The sequence below is a fragment of the Microcaecilia unicolor genome, chromosome 2 (genome assembly GCF_901765095.1).
Source record: "Microcaecilia unicolor chromosome 2, aMicUni1.1, whole genome shotgun sequence".
In the NCBI taxonomy this organism is placed as follows: domain Eukaryota; kingdom Metazoa; phylum Chordata; class Amphibia; order Gymnophiona; family Siphonopidae; genus Microcaecilia; species Microcaecilia unicolor.
Window position 1 is genome coordinate 383,802,740 of NC_044032.1, and position 19,544 is coordinate 383,822,283.

At 44.1% G+C, this 19,544-nt stretch overlaps 1 protein-coding gene across 1 annotated transcript in view; it reads left to right on the forward strand.

The window, feature by feature from the left end:
* The window catches only part of FRAS1 (Fraser extracellular matrix complex subunit 1), a 689,426-nt gene that overhangs the window by 659,642 nt on the left and 10,240 nt on the right, over positions 1 to 19,544 (forward strand). The window contains 4 exon segments of the mRNA XM_030190549.1: positions 462 to 621; positions 10,215 to 10,331; positions 13,855 to 14,021; positions 18,392 to 18,597. Coding sequence (XP_030046409.1) covers positions 462 to 621; positions 10,215 to 10,331; positions 13,855 to 14,021; positions 18,392 to 18,597 — 650 coding nt within the window.

A 19,544-nucleotide genomic window follows, 5' to 3' on the forward strand; every position in this document is an offset into this window, starting at 1 on the left:
CTGTAGCAACTTACTAAGACTGGGTACACTTTAAATTTCTACCTCCAAAACATTAGCGGACTCTGCACAAACTGGTACCTAAGCCTGATCCCTTCTCCCAAAAGCTGATATGATTTTCAAGATATCCATCTATGAATATGTTTTGCATGTTAGATGAAGAATTGGGCTAACGTCTGTGAGCACGTCTGTAATGCATGTTCTTTCAGATATCCTGAATTGCAGATTAACTGGGGTTGGAGTGGGCAGAGCAAGGTTTGGGTTAAGCATCACTGAAAATAAAAGGAAAGCGTGCAGAGGAGTTACTGGGAAATACACAGTCTGTTCATTCCAGTTGAGCTTCATTAGCCTGGAAGAATGGGAGTTTGGGGTTCAATTGATATGCTTTGACCTCACAATCCCCAAACCGTACATTAATTTTTTACATACATATTTGTATTCATGATGGTCTTTTTTTGTTACAGGGCAGTTTGTGATGGAGCACCACACCCTTCCAGATGTGAAGTCTGTTATAATCGCTCCCGATCACCTGGGCGGTATTGAGTTTGACCTGCAGCCTGTGTGGCGTGCTCAGACTTTTGACTCACCATATCAGCTCTGGAGGGCCACCAGTTCCTATAGCAGGTAAGAAAGTTAGTAGAAGAATGGAGATTATATGCATTTTGTGTTACGTATGGATATTACAGTCAGGTACCTTATTTGCCAAGAGGTAAACCTCATAATATAAAGCAGCTGGTTAAGACCTCTTGATGGTACATAGCCCCAGATGCCTTCTTATTCCACTGGGGGATGGATCTACTATACTTTTCTGCCACTGCCCCTCATAGGGAAAACTCTTCTTAAACTATGCCAGAGGTTTTCAACCCAGTTATCGGGGCCGGGCACACCCAGCCAGTCGAGTTGTTTAGGATATCCCCATTGAATTCAATGGGATATCATGAAAACCCCAACTGGATGGGTGTGCCCTGAGTACTAGGCTGAAAACCCCTAAACTACGCTGAGGCCAAGGAACCATGATTCTAATTGCACCCTACTGGCTTCGTCAAATCTGGTTCCCTCTTCTCCTAGAATTGTCATCCAGGGTACCATTCAGGTTAGATCCTTTTCCAACCCTATTAACACAGAACAAAGGATCCCTTCTTCCTCTCTGGCCCTGATGGCATGGTACCTAACAATATAGATCTACATTCATTGAATCTTCCTCACAAAGTCTGTGTAATACTTCTTGCCTCTAGAAAACCTCCCACAAGAAAAAGTTACCATTTAAAATGGAAATGATTCCTTCTCTGGTGCTCAACTAGGTCACTTGACCCTACTATATGCTGTCTTCCTACCCTTATGGAGTACCTCCTCCATCTTTCAAATTCTGGACTCAAAAACTAACTCAGAGTACATTTGAGCACCATAAGTGCTTTTCACACTAAAATTGATAATAAGCCAATTTCAGTTCATCCCTTGATGGTTAGATTCTTGAAGGTCTTATTTCACACCAAACCTCCTATCAAACCACCTCCAGTGGCATTGGATCTGAATGTTGTCCTCACGGCTTTTATGATACCTCCTTTTGAACCACTTCATTTCTGTTCTCTGAAGTTCCTCACATATAAAGTACTGTTCTTAACAGCTCTTCTGCCAGATGAATCAGTGAGCTTCAAGCCCTTGTGGCAGATCCACCTTACACCAGATTCTACCACAACAGGGTTGTACTGGGGACTCACCCCAAATTCCTCCCAAAAATGGTTTTGAAGTTTCATCTCAACCAGTCCATTGTACTACCTGTCTTCTTTCCTAAACCATTTTCATGCTGGAGAAGCAGCACTGCATACCTTAGACTGCAAGTGTGCTCTAGTATACTATCTAGAATTAACAAAACCTCATCAGAAATCCTCCCAGCTTTTTGTATCCTTTGATCTTATCAGGTTGGGAATTCTCATCACCAAGCGTACAATCTCTGTTTGTTTGTTTGTTTGTTTGGCTGGCTGACTGTATCTATACGTACATTCCTCCATGTCCAGGTCACCGCTCATAATGTGAGAGCCATGGTGGCCTCAGTATACACAAGAACATAAGAATAGCCATACTGGGTCAGACCAATGGTCTATCTAGGCCAGTATCCTGTTGGCCAATCCAGGTCACAAGTACCTGGCAGAAACTGAATTAGTAGCAACATTCCATACTACCAATCCTGGAGCAAGTAGTGGCTTGCCCCATGTCCATCTCAATAACAGACTATGGATTTTTCCTCCAGAAACTTGTACAAACCTTTTTTAAACCCAGATACACTAATCACTATTACCACATTCACCGGCAATGAGTTCCACAGCTTAGCTATTCTTTGAGTGAAAAAATATTTCCTCCTATTTGTTTTAAAAGTATTTCCATGTTATTTTATTGAGTGTCTCCTGGTCTTTGTACTTTTTGAAATCGTGAAAAATCGCTTCATTTTTACCCGTTCTGCACCACTCAGGATTTTATAGACCTCAATCATATCCCCCCTCAGCTGTCTCTTTTCCAAGCTGAAGAGCCCTAACCATTTACCCTTTCCTCAATTGGGAGGAGTTCCATTCCCTTTACCATTTTGGTTGCTCTTCTTTGAACCTGGGGGCTGAGAAGGGGGCAGTTGGGAGAACGGGGCTATGGCTGGGGAGGGCAGGTGGGAGAATGAAACCAGAGACAACAAACTGTACATAAATATTTTTTTCCTTTTTTGCTTTAGGATAAAGTATAGTATTGTAGATCTATTAATAATGTTTATAAATAGAAAATGAAAATAAGGTAATCTTTTTATTGGACTAATTTTAATACATTTTGACTAACATTTGGAGACCAAAACCCCCTTCCTCAGGTCAGGATAGGATACCGTAACAGCACTATACTTTATTGACCTGAGGAAGGAGGTTTTGGCCTCTGAAAGCTAAATGTATTAGTCCAATCAGTGGCGTAGGAAGGGGGGGCGGTGGGGTGGTCCGCACCGGGTGCACGCTGCTGGGGGGGTGTCGGCTCCGCTGGTTCCCTGCTCTCTCTGCCCTGGAACAGGTTACTTCCTGTTCCGGGGCAGAGAGAGCAGGGAACCAGCGGAGCCGACGCAACTCCCAGCAACGTGCACTCAGGGCGGAGCGGCCCTCCCACCCGTCCCCTTTCCTACGTCAGTGGTAAGAATGCGCTCCGGGGGGTGCGCGCACCGAGGGGGATGCGCCGCGCTGCACCCAGGGGGGTTGTGCAGCGGCAACCCGCCCCGGGTGTCAGCCGCCCTCGCTATGGCACTGAGTCCAATAAATGGTATTATCCTATTTTCTGTATTTGTTTTATTTCTATTTATTAATGTGTAAAGTGGTGATTGGTATTTGTTAGTTTTTTCAAATTTACATCTGCTATCTTTATATTTTGCACAGTACTAGGGGACATACATCACTATCAGTGTCTGTTTCTCTGGTGTTGCATTGTATGCAGAATCTGGCTTCTTGGGGGTTCAGTTTAATTTTTGTCTAAGTATTTCTGTTTTTAATGTGTGGTTACTTATTCTATAGTGGATTAGGGTGCATCTCTGTCTGAAAAGGCATGGCTTTCTGTTGGCATCGACTGTGTAGGATTGACGATTTGTACTATTCTGGCTGGTTTAGTTTTACAATAGGTGAATTGATGTTCTAGTGCTCACTGCAGTGTTTAAGATGCTTTCTTTTCCTAGGTACACCCTTGTGTGACTTGTAGAAATTACTGCTTTATGGTATGGTAGAATTGCTCTGTAGGTCCTGAGTGTTTTGTATTCTCAGTATGCCTAGTACTGGATTTTGGAGGGGGAGGCATAGGCGTAGTTTGACTGTTTCATTTGGGGGGGGCAAAGAATGGGCGGGGCATATTAGCATATCATTTGCATATATACATATGCAAATGAATATGCTAATATGGAGGAAGGAAATTAAATTTACAGGCAAAATATCACAGATGCACATTTCAAAAAGCTGACACATTTCAATTAATAAATTATGAATAAAATACTTTTATTTACCTTTGTTGTCTGATCATTTAGTTTTTCTATTCGCTTTGATCCCATTGTCTTCTGTTTTATGCAGTGTCTTCTTTCCAGTAGGCTTCCCTCTGCTCCCCACCCTCCCAGTCCCATCCATCTCTTGCTCCTTCCCTCTGCTCCCCACCCCTCCCAGTCCCATCCATCTTCTGTTCCTTCCCTCTGCTCACCATCCCTCCGTCCCATCCATCTTCTGCTCCTTCCCTCTGCTGTGCCTGACCTCTCCCAATCCCATCCATCTCCTGGTCCATCCTTCTGCTCCCCACCCCTCGCAGTCCCATCCATCTCTTGCTCCTTCCCTCTGCTCCCCACCCCTCCCAGTCCCAACCATCTCTTGCTCCTTCCCTCTGCTCCCCACCCCTCCCAGTCCCATCCATCTTCTGTTCCTTCCCTCTGCTCACCATCCCTCCGTCCCATCCATCTTCCCTCTGCTCCCCACCCCCCCGCGAGGTCCAAGATGGTGACTCCGTTTACCCCCTCTCTTCCTCCCTCCCTCCGGCCCAGGCAACAGTCTTCAGCTTTTCCAGCGTTCCTGGCAGCGGTAGCGATGTACACGCTGCCTTCGGTCTGCCCCGGAAGCCTTCTCTTCAAGTTCCTGTTCCCACCTATGCGGGAACAGGAACTTGAAGAGAAGGCTTCGGGGCAGAGCCAAAGGCAGCGTGTACAACGCTACCGCTGCCAGGAATGCTGGAAAAGACTGCTGCCTGCGCCGGAGGGAGGGAGGAAGAGAGAGGGGTAGACGGACACGCTCCTCTCCGTCCGCTTGGCTTCCCTGCCCTCTCTGTCTGCGTACCGCCAGAAAGGAAATGATGTCAGAGGAAGGCGGGACGCAGATAGAGAGGGCAGGGAAGCCAAGCGGATGGAGAGGAGCGCGTGCCTGCATGTGTTTTTTTTTTTTTTAACTAATGGCGCGGCGGCGCCTCGTGTCGTTTGGGGGGGCATTGCCCCCCCTCGCCCCCACCAGTCTACGCCTATGGGGGGAGGGTGTTTAAAAATGATCGGCCCCGGGTGTCAAATACCCTAGGAACACCATTGCACATTTGAGACATAAAGGATATTCCAAAGATATGATTGCCACTTTACTTCATGTTAGAAAGCGTTCCACTTCCTATTCAGGGATCTGGAGATTATCTGAATCCTGGTATTCGGATAATGTTGTTTGTTCATTTGCACAAGGGCTTCATCTTAGGGTCCTTGAAAATTCATGTGGCAGATTTATCTTGTTTCTGAAGTTACTTAGAAAAATCACCCTTAGCATCTAATCTAATAACGTAAACGAATGCAAGGAATTCATCCAATTATGGGAGCTCCACTGGCCTAATATGCAACCCACCCACAAAAAAGGACACACACTAGACATTATAACTCACAAATTCTCATCAGAGCCCACCCTCACTATCACAGATACAAAATGGACAATTGCACCATGGTCAGATCACTACAAAGCAAATACCTCCCTCTCATGGAAAACAAAAGGGTCACAACGAAAACAGGAAAAAAGAACCTATACCACAAGAGGCAAAATAGACCCACTAACATTCTGGCAAGAACTTTATACTGACGAATGGGCAACTCCTACAGACTCACCCCAATTTCTACAAGAATGGGACAACAAATGTACAGCAATACTAGACAGCATAGCACCGCTCCAAACTAGATTCTCAAAAAGAAAAAACTCCATACCATGGTTCAATGAAGAATTGAAAGACTTAAAAACACAGGTCAGAAGACTGGAAAGAATATGGAGAAAAAAAAAGACGAAATCACTCTTAATGACTGGAAACAGCTGCAATGAAAATACAAATACAAAATCAGACAAACTAAAAGAATGTACTACAAAGCCATAATAGGACCAAACTACAAAGATACACATAAGCTCTTTTCACTTGTGAACAAACTCCTAAACACTATACCGGTTACCTCTAACAAAACAGACACCCCATCCGCTACCAACATAGCGAAATATTTTAACGAAAAAATCATAAAACTCCGACGCATGATACATAATAACACCACAGACTATACAAGAATCCTTGACTGCCTAGATCCAAAACCTGGGGAATACCCAGCTTGATCGTTCATGGACCAACTTCGACGAAATCTCAGTAGATGAACTCTCACAATGGCTTAAAAAATATAGCAAGTCTCAATGCAAATTAGATATTTGCCCTGTTAGCCTAATAAGAGCCGCTCCAAAACAATTCAAGAAAGACCTTACGGACCAAATAAACCACAGACTCCAAAACTGCCTATTCCCCACGAATAAAGGAAACATCCTACTCACACCTTTGCCAAAAGACGCTAAAAAAAGCACAATGGACTTAACTAATTATCGACCAGATGCGTCTATACCGCTCATTACCAAAATAATGGAGGGTATAGTTACAAAACAACTCACTGAATACCTAAATAAACACTCAATTCTACATGAGTCACAATCAGGATTTCGATCAAATCACAGCACCGAAACTTTACTAGTGGCAGCAATGAACTCATTCATAAAAACAATTGCAACTGGTAAGAACATACTAGTACTACAATTTGACATGTCAAGCACCTTCGACATGGTTGATCATGGAATATTACTTCACATTCTAGAATACTTCGGAATCGGAGGCCCAGTCCTCAAGTGGTTTGAGGGATTCCTCACCACCAGATCCTACCAAGTAATAACAGATGCCGAAAGATCACTTCCATGGACACCGGAATGCGGAGTTCCTCAAGGATCCTCCTTATCACCTACCATCTTCAACTTAATGATGATACCACTACCCAAACTATTAGCCAATCAAAACCTTAACCCTTTCATATATGCAGACGATGTCACAATCTACATCCCGTTCAAACACAATCTAACCGAAATCACCAACGAGATCAACCAAGGCCTCAGAACCATGCACAACTGGGCAGATTCATTCCATCTAAAACTCAACGCAGAAAAAACTCAATGCCTAGTACTCACTTCTCAATACAACACAAACAACTACTCCACTATTACCACACCATACTGCACCCTTCCTATCTCAGAAAACCTGAAGATTCTCGGAGTTACCATAGACCGAAACCTCACTCTCAATACCCACGTGAAGAACACGACAAAAAAGATGTTCTACTCGATGTGGAAACTCAAAAGAGTTAAGCCTTACTTGCCGAGAAGCATTTTCCGTACCCTGGTACAATCTATGGTAATAAGTCACGTGGACTACTGTAATGCTCTGTACGCCGACTGCAAAGAACAGACTATTAAGAAACTCCAAACAGCCCAAAATACCGCAGCCAGACTCATATTTGGAAAAACCAAATACGAAAGTGCGAAACCCCTAAGAGAGAACCTTCACTGGCTACCACTCAAGGAACGCATCGAATTCAAGATATGCACGATCGTACACAAGATCATTCACGCAGATGCCCCACTTTACATGTCTAACCTAGTGGACCTACCGCCCAGAAACGCCAAGAGATCAGCCCGCAAATTCCTCAATTTGAACTTCCCCAGCTGTAAAGGACTTAAATACAAGCAAGCATACGCCACCACCTTCTCGTACAGAAGCACACAGCTATGGAATACGTTACCCTCAACCTTAAAAACAATGGACAATCTAAGCAACTTTCGCAAATCCTTGAAGATGCATCTCTTCAACAGAGCCTACAAAAAGAACCTCTAAAGACACAAATCACCACACAACCTACCTACACAACTAATTACACCTCCTACATCACCCTATTTAACACCCCCTTCTCTTTCTTCAAATATCTTCGTCCTACCACCGATTATATCTAATATCCTCTCATGAATATGTCATAATAACACTCTATAAGCCACATTGAGCCTGCAAATAGGTGGGATAATGTGGGGTACAAATGTAATAAATAAATAAATAATCCAGATGTGCTTAATTTTCTCAAGGGAATTTCTTGTATTCAACCTCCTTTTCACAGTTCTTGTCCAGAATGGAATTTGAACCTCAAGCTCAAAGCTCTGGGACTTCCTCCCTTTGAACCACTTAAGACAGCAACAACTAAAGATCTCACTCTTAAAACAGTGTTCTTGTTAGCCATTTCTTCATCTGGGAGAATTTCTGAAATTGAGACACTTTCCTGCAGAAATTGTTTTCTTTGTTTTACAGAAGTGGGGATCTCCATTAGAAGAGTTCCATCCTTTATTCCCAAAATAGTCTTTTATTTTTATTTGAATAAGGCTCTTGTTCTTCCTTTCATGGAGAAGATTATGGAAAAGAATTTAAAGTGCTATGTTTTGGATGTTTATTGTGCTCTTCTCAAGTATTAGGAGTCATCGGTAAATTTAGGAGGTCTGACTGGTTAGTTGTTCTGTTAGAGGCTGCCTTGTCTTGTTTGCTCCTCTGAAGGCTACTATAGCTCGTTGGCTTACGGAACTAATTTATTTTTCTTTTCAAGGGGAAACAGCCTCTTCAAGGACTCAGAACTCATTCTACTCCAGATTTAGCAGCTTCTTGGTCAGAGTTGTGAGCAATGGCTCTGTTAGATATTTGTAAAGCTGCAACTTGGTCTTCACTTCACATGTTTGCAAACAAATAATTGATTTGGCTGCACAAGAGGAAGCATAATTTGAGGCTGAGGTGCTCAGAGGAGCATTATCAATGTCTCACCCTTCTTATAGACTGCTTTGCTACATCCCACAAGTTCTGGACTGGTCTCATAAGGACACTAAGAAAGGAGAAATAATGCTTACCTCTTAATTTTTTTTCCTTTAGTCCTACCAGACCAGTCCAGACATCTGACTAAATGGGTTATTTCAGTTTTATAATGAATACTTTTACAGTTAAGGAATAAGAATTTTTGTGTAATTTTTTTCATGTTGGATGTTGTATTTGCATTTTATTATTCAAGTTCAAGGAAAGCAAATTGCCTAATTTTCACTGGTGTTCTTATAGGGCCAAGCCTATAAGTATTTAATCTCTGTCTGTCTGCTGGCTGATGGGCAAAACCCACAAGTTCTGAAGTAGTCTGGTAGGAGTAAGGGAAAGAAAATTAATAGGTAAAAATATTTTTTCCTTGGACCAGTCTGTCTTGACTCACTAATCAGACAGGTTAACTTCTACTAATGTTTTAAATGTGGCCAGCTACTTGCTGTATGTGGAAGAAGGTGGAGTATTTCTGGCCTCATGCACTGTATAAAGATTAAAGTGCTTTCAGATCATGGTTAAAACAATACACAGTCCTAGACTTCTGAGAATCATATATGGATTTAATAAATTGGAAACTTTGAGGCCCATTTACAAAAGCTTAGTCCAGGGTTCCTCAAATCCAATAATCAATGTCCACAACCCAGTTGGTTTTCAGGATTTCCACAATGAATATGTATAAGATCTATTTGCATTCACTGCTTCCTTTGCATGCAAATAGATCTCATACATGTTCATTGTGTAAATCCTGAGAACCAGGCTGGGTTGTGGACCTCAACAACTGAATTTGAAGACCTCTGGCTTAGCCTGTGCTAACAGACGTTAGCATAGGCTAAGGGCCCCTTTGTTCTCTTAATTGTGCTTAAGAATGCTCTTCAGCTTCCTGGCAAAATTAATCACCTTCTCATGCCTTGCTTTCCACTTTAATTTCATATGTGAACCATAAAAATATGAAAACTGAGCATGAAACAATAGACAACTGACTCTTCTCTTCGTGCATGTCATGGTGTAGTAACAAAGATTATTTTATATTGTGCATTTCTGGAGAATGCTGGAGGCCTGTCAGAATTGCTCTGGATTTCATGGAACACATGCTGATCTACCATACCCAGTGGTGTAGGAAGGGGGGCGGTGGGGCAGTCCGCCCCGGGTGCACGCCGCTGGGGGGGTGTCAGCTCCGCTGGTTCCCTGCTTGCTCTGCCCCAGAACAGGTTACTTCTTGTTTCGGGGCAGAGAGAGCAGGGAACCAGCTGAGCCGACGCAGCTCCCAGCAACGTGCAGTCGGGGCGGATCGGCCCTACCGCCCGTCCCTCGCCGCTTTGCGATGTAAGTACGCGCTGCGGAGGAGGGGGTGCACACCAGATGGGGAAGGGTGTGCCGTGCTGCACCCGGGGGGGTGTGCAGCGGCGACCCGCCCCGGGTGTCAGCTGCCCTCGCTACGGCACTGACCATACCTTTACCCAGTCTTCATTCCAGAGAGTAACTCAGTAACCACTCAAGTAACAGCCATTTTCTGCTTCTTTTCCCAGGAAGGACTACTCCGGAGAGTACACTATTTACTTAATCCCTTGCACAGTGCAGCCCACGCAGCCCTGGATAGACCCGGGAGACAAGCCTCTGGCCTGTACAGCGCACGCTCCAGAAAGGTTGGGAGAAACTTTCTTGCAGTAGTAGTAGTAGCCAAACTAAAAATGTGCAGCATATGAGCTGAGAGGGAAGACAGCAGCTTTTACTTTTTTAATTGGTCACTTTTTTTATACAAATTTTTTCTATGAGATGCAGATCCTTGCCACATTTCCTTTCTCAGTTTACTGTCAAATGGCTCCAGTGTTTTGTTTTTAATTTGCATGTTAGTTTACATTAAGAAGCACTATATTTGATGGATTGTACCGAAGAGTAACGGTACATAACCAGCCTTATTTTCGAAAGTGATGGGCGCCCAGATTTCGACCCAAATCGGGAGATAGGCGCCCATCTTGCAAAGGCGTCCAAATCGGTATAATCAAAAGCCGATTTTGGGCGTCTTCAACTGCACTCAGTCGCGGGAACGAACAAAGTTGAAGGGGGCATGTCGGAGGTGTGGTGAAGGTGGGACTAGGTTGTGTTTATCGGCCAAGGAGAGATGGGCGCCTTCGGCCGATAATCGAAAAAACAAAGGCGTTTTTAGTGCGAATTTAGGTCACTTTTTTTGGACCCTTTTTTTTCACAAATAAGTCCCAAAAAAGTGCCCTAAATGACCAGATGACCACCGGAGGGAATCGGGGATGACCACCCCTGACTCCCCCAGTGGTCACTAACCCCCTCCCACCAAAAAAAACAACTTTAACAACTTTATTTGCCAGCCTGTATGCCACCGTCAAATGCCATACCCAGCTCCATCACAGCAGTATGCAGGTCCCTGGAACAGTTGTTAGTGGGTTCAGTGGACTTCAGCAAGGTGGACCCGGGCTCATCTCCCCCCTACCTATTACACTTGTGGTGGTAAATGGGAGCCCTCCAAACTGCCCCCCAAACCCACTGTACCTCCTTCAGCCATAAGGGCTATATGGTGTAGAGTTGTGGACAGTGGGTTTTGGGGGGGAATTGAGGGGCTCAGCACCCAAAGAAAGGGAGCTATGGACTTGGGAGGTATTTGACTTTTTTTTTTAATTGTTACAAGTGCCCCCTAGGGTGCCCGGTTGGTGTCCTGGCATGTGAAGGGGACCAGTGCACTACGAATCCTGGCCCCTCCCACAACCAGATGCCTTGGATTTGTTCGTTTTTGAGCTGGGCGCCTTCGGTTTCCATTATCGCTGAAAAACGAAACAGCCCAGCTCAAATCCACACAAATCCGATGTATTTGCCGAGCACAAACCGTATTATCGAGAAAAAGATGGGCGGCCATTTTTTTCGAAAATACGGTCTGTCCCACCCCTTCACGTACCCGTTCTCGGACATAGACGCCCATGGAGATGGGCGTTCGCGTTCGATTATGCCCCTCAATGTGATCTTAGTTCACTGCATTGACTAACATTCAGAAAATAATTAAAAAGAGAAGCACTGGAAATATTTTAAATAATCTAAGCTGTAGTATAAAATAATTCAATGAACAATAATATAGAACATTACATGCAACCATATCACAACTCAAAGACTTAGACCACTATTAGGAAGAAACCAAGAAAAGCATCCATAGGAAGCTAGCCAGCTTATAATCGAAAGACAAAAACGCCTATATTGCGACCTAAATCGGGAGATAGGCGTTTATCTCCCAAAAACGAATAACGCGGTATAATCGAAAGCCGAACTTGGACGTTTTTAACTGCACTCCATCGCGGAAGCGTACAAAGTTGACGGGGGCGTGGTGAAGGCGGAACTGGGGTGTGGTTATCAGCCGATCAGAGATGGGCGCCTTTCGCCAATAATGGAAAAAAAATATGCGTTTTTAGCGAGAATTTAGGGCACTTTTCCTGGACCCTGTTTTTCCACGAATAAAGCCCCAAAAAGTGCCCTGAATGACCAGATAACCACTGGAGGGAATTGGGGATGACCTCCCCTGACTCCCCCAGTGGTCACAAACCCCCTCCCACCACAAAATATGCCGTTTCACAACTGTTTATTTTCACCCTCAAATGTCATACCCACCTCCCTGGCAGCAGTATGTAGGTCACTGGAGCAGTTATTAGGGGGTGCAGTGGACTTCAGGCAGGTGGACCCAGGCCCATCCCTCCCCTACCTGTTACAATTGTGCTGCTTAATGCTTATTAATCGTCCAACCCCCCAAACCCACTGTACCCACATGTAGGTGCCCCCCTTCACCCCTTAGGGCTATAGTAATGGTGTAGACTTGTGGGCGGTAGGTTTTGAGGGAGATTTGGGGGGCTCAACACCCAAGGGAAGGGTGCTATGCACCTGGGAGCTGTTTTACTTTTTTTTTGTTTTTGTAAAAGTGCCCCCTAGGGTGCCCGGTTGATGCCCTGGCATGTGAGGGGGGACAGTGCAGTACGAATCCTGGCCCCTCCCATGAACAAATGCCTTGGATTTATTCGTTTTTGAGCTGGGCGCTTTCATTTTCCATTATCGCTGAAAAACAAAAACGCCCAGCTCACAAATTGTCGAATAAAACATGGACTTCTATTTTTTTCGAAAATACAGTTCGGTCCGCCCCTTCACGAACCCGTTCTCTGAGATAAACGCCCATGGAGATAGACGTTTTCGTTCAGTTATGCCCCTCTAGATTAACTAAGGATGAGCAAAATGAAGAGACTTAGCAAAACCTATCCACAAAACATACAACTCCCTGTCTAATCACTGGGCACACTTGGCAGACCCACATCTCTATTATCTAGAAAAAAGCACTACTGAGAAGTCAGTCTCTCTCTCTCTCTCTCTCCTGCTGCTCATTGTGTCAGTGCTATTCCAATCCTACCAGCTCAGCCCACCGTCCTGTACAGTTCTTGTATTTGCTACCAGCTCTTTCTCACGACTCTTATATTCCTTTCTTTTCTCAACATCCCAGGTCAAGACACTCGTACTTAGTTCTGCTGATTTTCTCCAAGGCCCCATGCAGAGCTCTATCTCTCCAACAACACTTGCAGCTCAGACCCTCCTCCTTGTGACTACAGCAGCTTCCCGTTGGCTGGATACTACCACAGTCTCTGCACTGGAAGGGAGGAAGAGTAGAAAGCTATAGAGACAGTTAGTATAGAAATCAGGGGCATACCCAGAAGGGAGGGCCGAGCTTTTCCTCTCAGTTCTCCTCAGGGGCGTAGCCAGACAGCAGATTTTCGGTGGGCCTAGGCAAGAAATGGGTGGGCACCAAGTGTTCTCCCCCACCCCACCACACCAAACAAATATCTCAGCTGGCGGGAAAATGCTTCTCTCCACCTTGACAGTCTGCAGCAGGCATGCACAGGTGCCAGTATCGTGGAGAGCAGCGTTTCTGTTACCATCAGGGGGAAGTCTTCAGCTGATGGAGTTGGGATCTCCAACAGCTACTGCTAAACGTATGCTACTGTTGGGTGGGCCTGAGCCCACCCAGGCCCACCTGTGGCTACGCCACTCCCACCACCACCGCTGCTGATGCCACCAAATTGTATCTTTGCTGGTGGCCCCTGTAAAGTAGTTGCTAAGAACTGAAATGAAGAAAAGCCACTCATATCCAAGACTTTTCTCCTCCCTCTGCTGTAGGTTTTTGGTCCCGATTGCATTCCAGCAGACAAACCGCCCAGTTCCAGTTGTGTACTCTCTGAACACAGAGTTCCACCTCTGCAACAACGAGAAGGTGTTCCTGCTGGACCCCACCAAGACTGAAATGTCCCTGGCTGAAATGGATTACAAAGGAGCATTCTCAAAAGGTGTGCTTTTATGTGGTCCTCAAAGGAGAGGAGAGGAGATGGAAGGGCATTGGGAGAGGTGGTCAGAGTGCCATGATGTAAAATGAGGAAAATCTCTGGGAGTGCAGAGTTTAAATCTTCCTCTCCCACCGACTCCCTGTGTCGCTGGGCCCCAGTTTACCTGAATGTAGCTGAACGGTGCATTCTGTTAGTCACTCCTCTGAAAGTTTTCATGCAGGTCTGATTTTAGAATTGGTAACAGATATCCCACCCCTCACGCGGCTGCCTGCATGTTTCCAAAGTACTAAATTATAAAAGGTTAAGAGTTGAGTATCCCATGTAAATACAAGCTATTGTTAGTCTACAATGTATGATGAATTAATGGCCTAGAGGATCAGATAAGCAGTTGTCCACCTGTACTGGATTTTATGGGAGTAATATTATAAAGCAGTTTCCATGTGTAAAGCTTTTATAAAATTATATGAGTGCATACACGTGCACAACTACAACAGCATGGTTACTTTGACATGGAGGCATTCCGTAGGGAGCAGTTTAGTCAGAGCAATGGCAGAGTTGTGATGCGTGTGTACTTTATAAAGTAATAAATCACTTTCTTCACCTGGTATAGAACTAAAGATACCAGTTTGTTTCCCAAATGAACCTCAATAGTGTCGCACACAGTATTCAACTCAACCTATGAGCTTTACACACTAACTTCTTCATCGGTTCTTATAAAAATTCAACTCTTATGACTCTCATAGTATCTATTTTAAGAAAATTTCACTCATCTTATAATTCCTTCTGAATTCCTCTTCAGAAAGTGTCGGCTTGGGGAAACTCTCTGCTGACATGCTTTGCTGAAGCTATTTTAAGGAAACCCCCTGTCATTCAGCCTGACCCATCTCGCCAACCTCTCTCTCAGTATCAGTCAAGATAGTGACCCACGCATTAGCCAACATCTTCTGAAGAGGGATTATAAGATGAGTGAAATTTTCATAAAATAATCAGTGTTGTATAGTAACTAAGTAAATATAACATAAGTAAACGTTTTGTTACTTTTACATGTGAAGAAGTACAGGAAATTTTTCCTTGATTGGAGGGAAAGGTCATACCCAGCTGACCTCTCAGGAAAGAGATAGTATGAATGACCAGAAAATGATAGCAGGTAGACAAAAGAGCCAAGCTTGGCTGAGAAAGGGAGGAGGTCTTTGAAGGAGAATAGACCACTAGTAACAGACTTTACAGACAAGAAGGAGTGACTGCATTACATGTGAGACTACATTGCACTCTTGCTGATATATCTTTGCAGTGAGTGACTGCAGCAATAAAAATCCTTAGAAGTGAGAACAGTAAAGGATTAAATACATTTTAGGGCCAAACTATAAACTAGTGTAAGGCTGTCAGGGGACAGAACAGTGGTCGGTTTGTTTTTTTTTAATCACTACTTACAAATGTACAGCCACAACATGGCCAACTGTGAAGAGCAAGGTTTGGACAGCCAGAAAAGTATATGTGTATTTGTCTGCTCCGAGGCTCTGAGGTCATTTGGACTTGGCATTTTGAGAAGTAAATCAGAGGGCAGATGTGCTCACCTCTCTGGCATTTATAACCACCTCAAAAATTCCCAGAATTGGAGTTTTTAGCGCTGGTACCTGGTTAATTATCCAGGCATGTTAGATCAGACTTAAAGCTGTTCTAACTTGTCTGGATAGCCATCCGTATCATTAGTAGCCCGATAAGCTGGTCTGTGGACCCGAATACTCAGTGCATCAGGTATAGAAAACCCCACTGCATCTGGCGTTTAAAACACACTAACCACCAGGGGATAAGATTACCCCAAGAGCTCCAGCTATTCTGGTAGCTACCGTGTCAGAACTGCTATCAACTTCTGTGCTTCTTCCTTTTCTAGCTGGGTAACTACATGTAGGGCCGCCGAGAGGGGGGGTGGAGGGGGCAAAATTCCCCATGCCCGGGCCTCCAAGGGGGGCCCAGCACCGGAGTCAGGCCACCGGCACTGCAGTCCCCGGTCTCACCTGCCTGCCTCCATGGCTCCAGGCCCCCTGCATTCGAAGCAGCAGTCACAGATCGCCTCCCTTAGGGCCTTCCCTCCCTGTGTCCCGCCCTCTCGGAAACCGGAAGTTACATCGGACGAGGGCAGGACACAGGGAGGGAAGACCAGAAGAGAGGCGATCTGCGACTGCCGCTTTGAATGCAGGGGGCCCGGAGCTGTGGAGACAGGCAGGTGAGACCAGGGACTGCAGCAGCGGGGGGAGCGACGGGGGGGGGGGGGGCGGCAGAGGTGTGAGGAGTGACGGGGTGGCAGCGGCGGAGGGGGGGGCGGTGGCGGGACAGCCTTGCCCCAGGCCCAGCCTAGTCTCTCAGCGGCCCTGACTACGTGAGCACTGTTTTACCAACTCTGACTTTCCAGGGCTTCTTGATGGTCATCTTAAGCTTTGCATTTTCTCCCTAAAATGTCTTGTTTTTTCCTGAGTATGGTAGCACAGGAGAAGGAAGGTTGGGGAACATGGCCCTGTGCTGTCACCTCAGCTACATCCTGGCCTTTTTTAGGGGATACTCAGTGGTGCTGAGTATTGGCACCTTTTCCATTGCCTGCTAAAATTGGCCCACAGTCGTCAAGTATTAATGAAAGAACCAAGGCTTACCACTGTCTTGTCATAGATTCTGTGGCCTGTTGCTAGGAGTATCTTGTTGGGCAGGTCTTTATCTGCCATCATTTACTATATATGTTACTTTTACCAAATAATTTTACCAATTTTTAACTACTTTTACCTAGTTACTTCTGATGCTTGCAGTTAAAAGTGGCAGAGAGACCTAAATGATGATTCCTCAGTAAACCAAATCCTGGAACAGGATTTTGCAGTTGCAAACCTTGTCACACAAACAGTGGAATCATCTCATCTTAAATTTTAGTGTTCATGGAATACAGCCTATGAGAACAGTAGAGTTGCCTATGCTTGTTGAACTGATTTCTAGTCTCCAGCCAAACAGAACAGTGATGAGTTCGGTAACCTTGAATCGGAGATGAAGCTGAAGCTGGTTGCAATTCTTGATGAACAGACATATTTCTCTATCACAACAGATTTCTGGGCATCCCATGGAAAATTTTACTGGCGTGACAGTCCACTGGATTGATAGTCTGCTTGTCTGGCCTTAAGACTGAAGAGTTTCTATACATATGACATCAGTTCTTGAACATATTCAGTTTGCCATCAGATGAGAAATAGTTAGGACAACAACAGACAATGATTTCAGCTTTGTCAAAACCTTCTCTGTAATTGAACCGCATGACAATGATAACAAAAATAAAGATACAAGTAATGAATTAGCACTACTACTAATGCAGATGACAATGAAGATAATAAAGCATTCTTTGCTATAAGGAAGCCAAGTGCACCAGAGATTCCTTTGATGAATGTTTGTAGACCAAGTTAAAAGGCATCAGTAATATTGCAGGGGCTTTGTGATGATTCTTTGTCAATCTCTTTTTTGAGTATTGTGTAGAAATATTGTTTAAAACATTTTTTTTAATATGAATATGCATGAGTTGGATTGGCATAGAATGAAGATAGTGCATGCAAATCTATCTCATGCATATTCATTGTGGATATTTTGAAAACCTGACTGGTTGGATGTGCCCCAAGGACTGGGTTGAGAAGCCCTGCTCTAGGGAGTATGCATGTAAAAGTACACATAACGAGAACACACTTTTTATTTATTTTAAAATCTTTTTTTTTATTAAGGTTGAAAAGAGAACACGAAGTGCATCCCCGCACAAATGCCTCCCCCCCCCCCCCCCACCCGCAACAACCCCACCCCCTCGGTTACAAATAACCAGGGCCAGTCTTAGCAACTATGGGACCCTGTACAAACCAGTACTGCGGGGCCCCCACCTAGCCCTGCCCTGCCTGTGGAAATTGACACATGTATGTGCATTTGATGATTATTTCATAAACCCTGTCTGATGTTATGACAAACTAAAATTAAATTAAAGTTTTACAGTCATCTCAGTAAGGCCAACACAAGAACATTACTGTACCAAAGCAGCACTGACTCCCAAGACGTAAAGAGAAACAACCTTACCTGTGAAAAGGTGGCACTAAACACAGAAATACCTGGTCTATGTTGGCATGCCTAATATAATGTATATGTAGATAGCTAACACATAAAATATATTTTAGCAGGCCTCTTAATCAACTGTAGGCACCTAGCACATTTGATGAATTCCTTAGGCATCTAACTAACCTATATATTTCTAACTTACCTAGCTACAGGCAACTTTGAAAATCTAATCTGTAGTCTGCGAGTACTCAGGGTATGGATTTCTTCTCTTTCTGTCTCCCAACTTAAACTTTGCTGTGTAATCTTTGCAGGTCAGACCTTGTACGGGCGAGTGCTTTGGAATCCAGACCAGAATCTGAACTCTGCCTACAGGCTGCAACTGGAGAAAGTCTATCTGTGCACTGGCAAAGATGGTCACGTGCCTTTCTTTGACCCCACTGGGACAATTTACAATGAAGGCCCTCAGTATGGCTGCATTCAGCCCAACAAGCACCTGAAACACAGGTTTCTCCTTTTGGTGTGTCATTTATTCATTTGTGTAATTTCATTTGCGTAATTCCTGATCTATCAACAGTATGGAATGAGGGAGCTTTTCAAGTTAAAATGTTATTTCTATCAGTCATATATATTATATATGCCTATAGCTGTGTGTATATAGATTTAGATATACACATATACCTGTATATGTATGTGTGTGTGTGTATGTGTGTGTTCTTGTATAAAATGCTGTCTCCTCGAAAAGGGGCTTTTAGTTGTAATTTGACTAAAACAAAACATGGTGAGATATTCAGTCCGAAGGCTGGCCTAAACTTATTCAGATAGCTATATGGAGGCGGACTGAATATCAAAGCTCTCTGTATAGCAGCATTTCTCACTGCTCTGTATATACATTCAACAAAAAGAAAAAATCCCAAGTGTCAAAAAACAGTAAAGGATTTAACACTTCACTTCCAAAACAAATCTGACTTCTCAGATCAATTAAATTATGAAATTAAATATGTGAAAATGGTTTCTCTCAGTTATCTAAGCCATGGCACCCTCGTGTCTAAGGATTCCTAAGGCAACAAGAACTATGAGCCATCCGTTTAAGGCTCTCATTTGATGCCCAGATACATCCTTGCGTAAACAATATATAGTGAAATATGAAAAGTGCAATTCAATGAAGAAAATGTACATTCATTACTCAATATCAAATGGTGTCCCCAAACAAATTAAGTGACTCCAAAGCACAAAATAGTCACTCTAATTAAGAAAAAAGTCACAGTCACTCTGAAATAGTACTTATCTGAAGCCCAAATAATTGGTAGTGAAATTCTCCAACCACTGGCTCTATAGAGTTCCATTTCAAAATCTTCCTCAGGAATTCCGGTATCAAAAAGATTTGAAGAGAGACTGCAACTGGAGTCAGATGTCCTTTGGAGTCATCTAATTTGTTTGGGGACACCTTTGATATTGAGTCTTGGC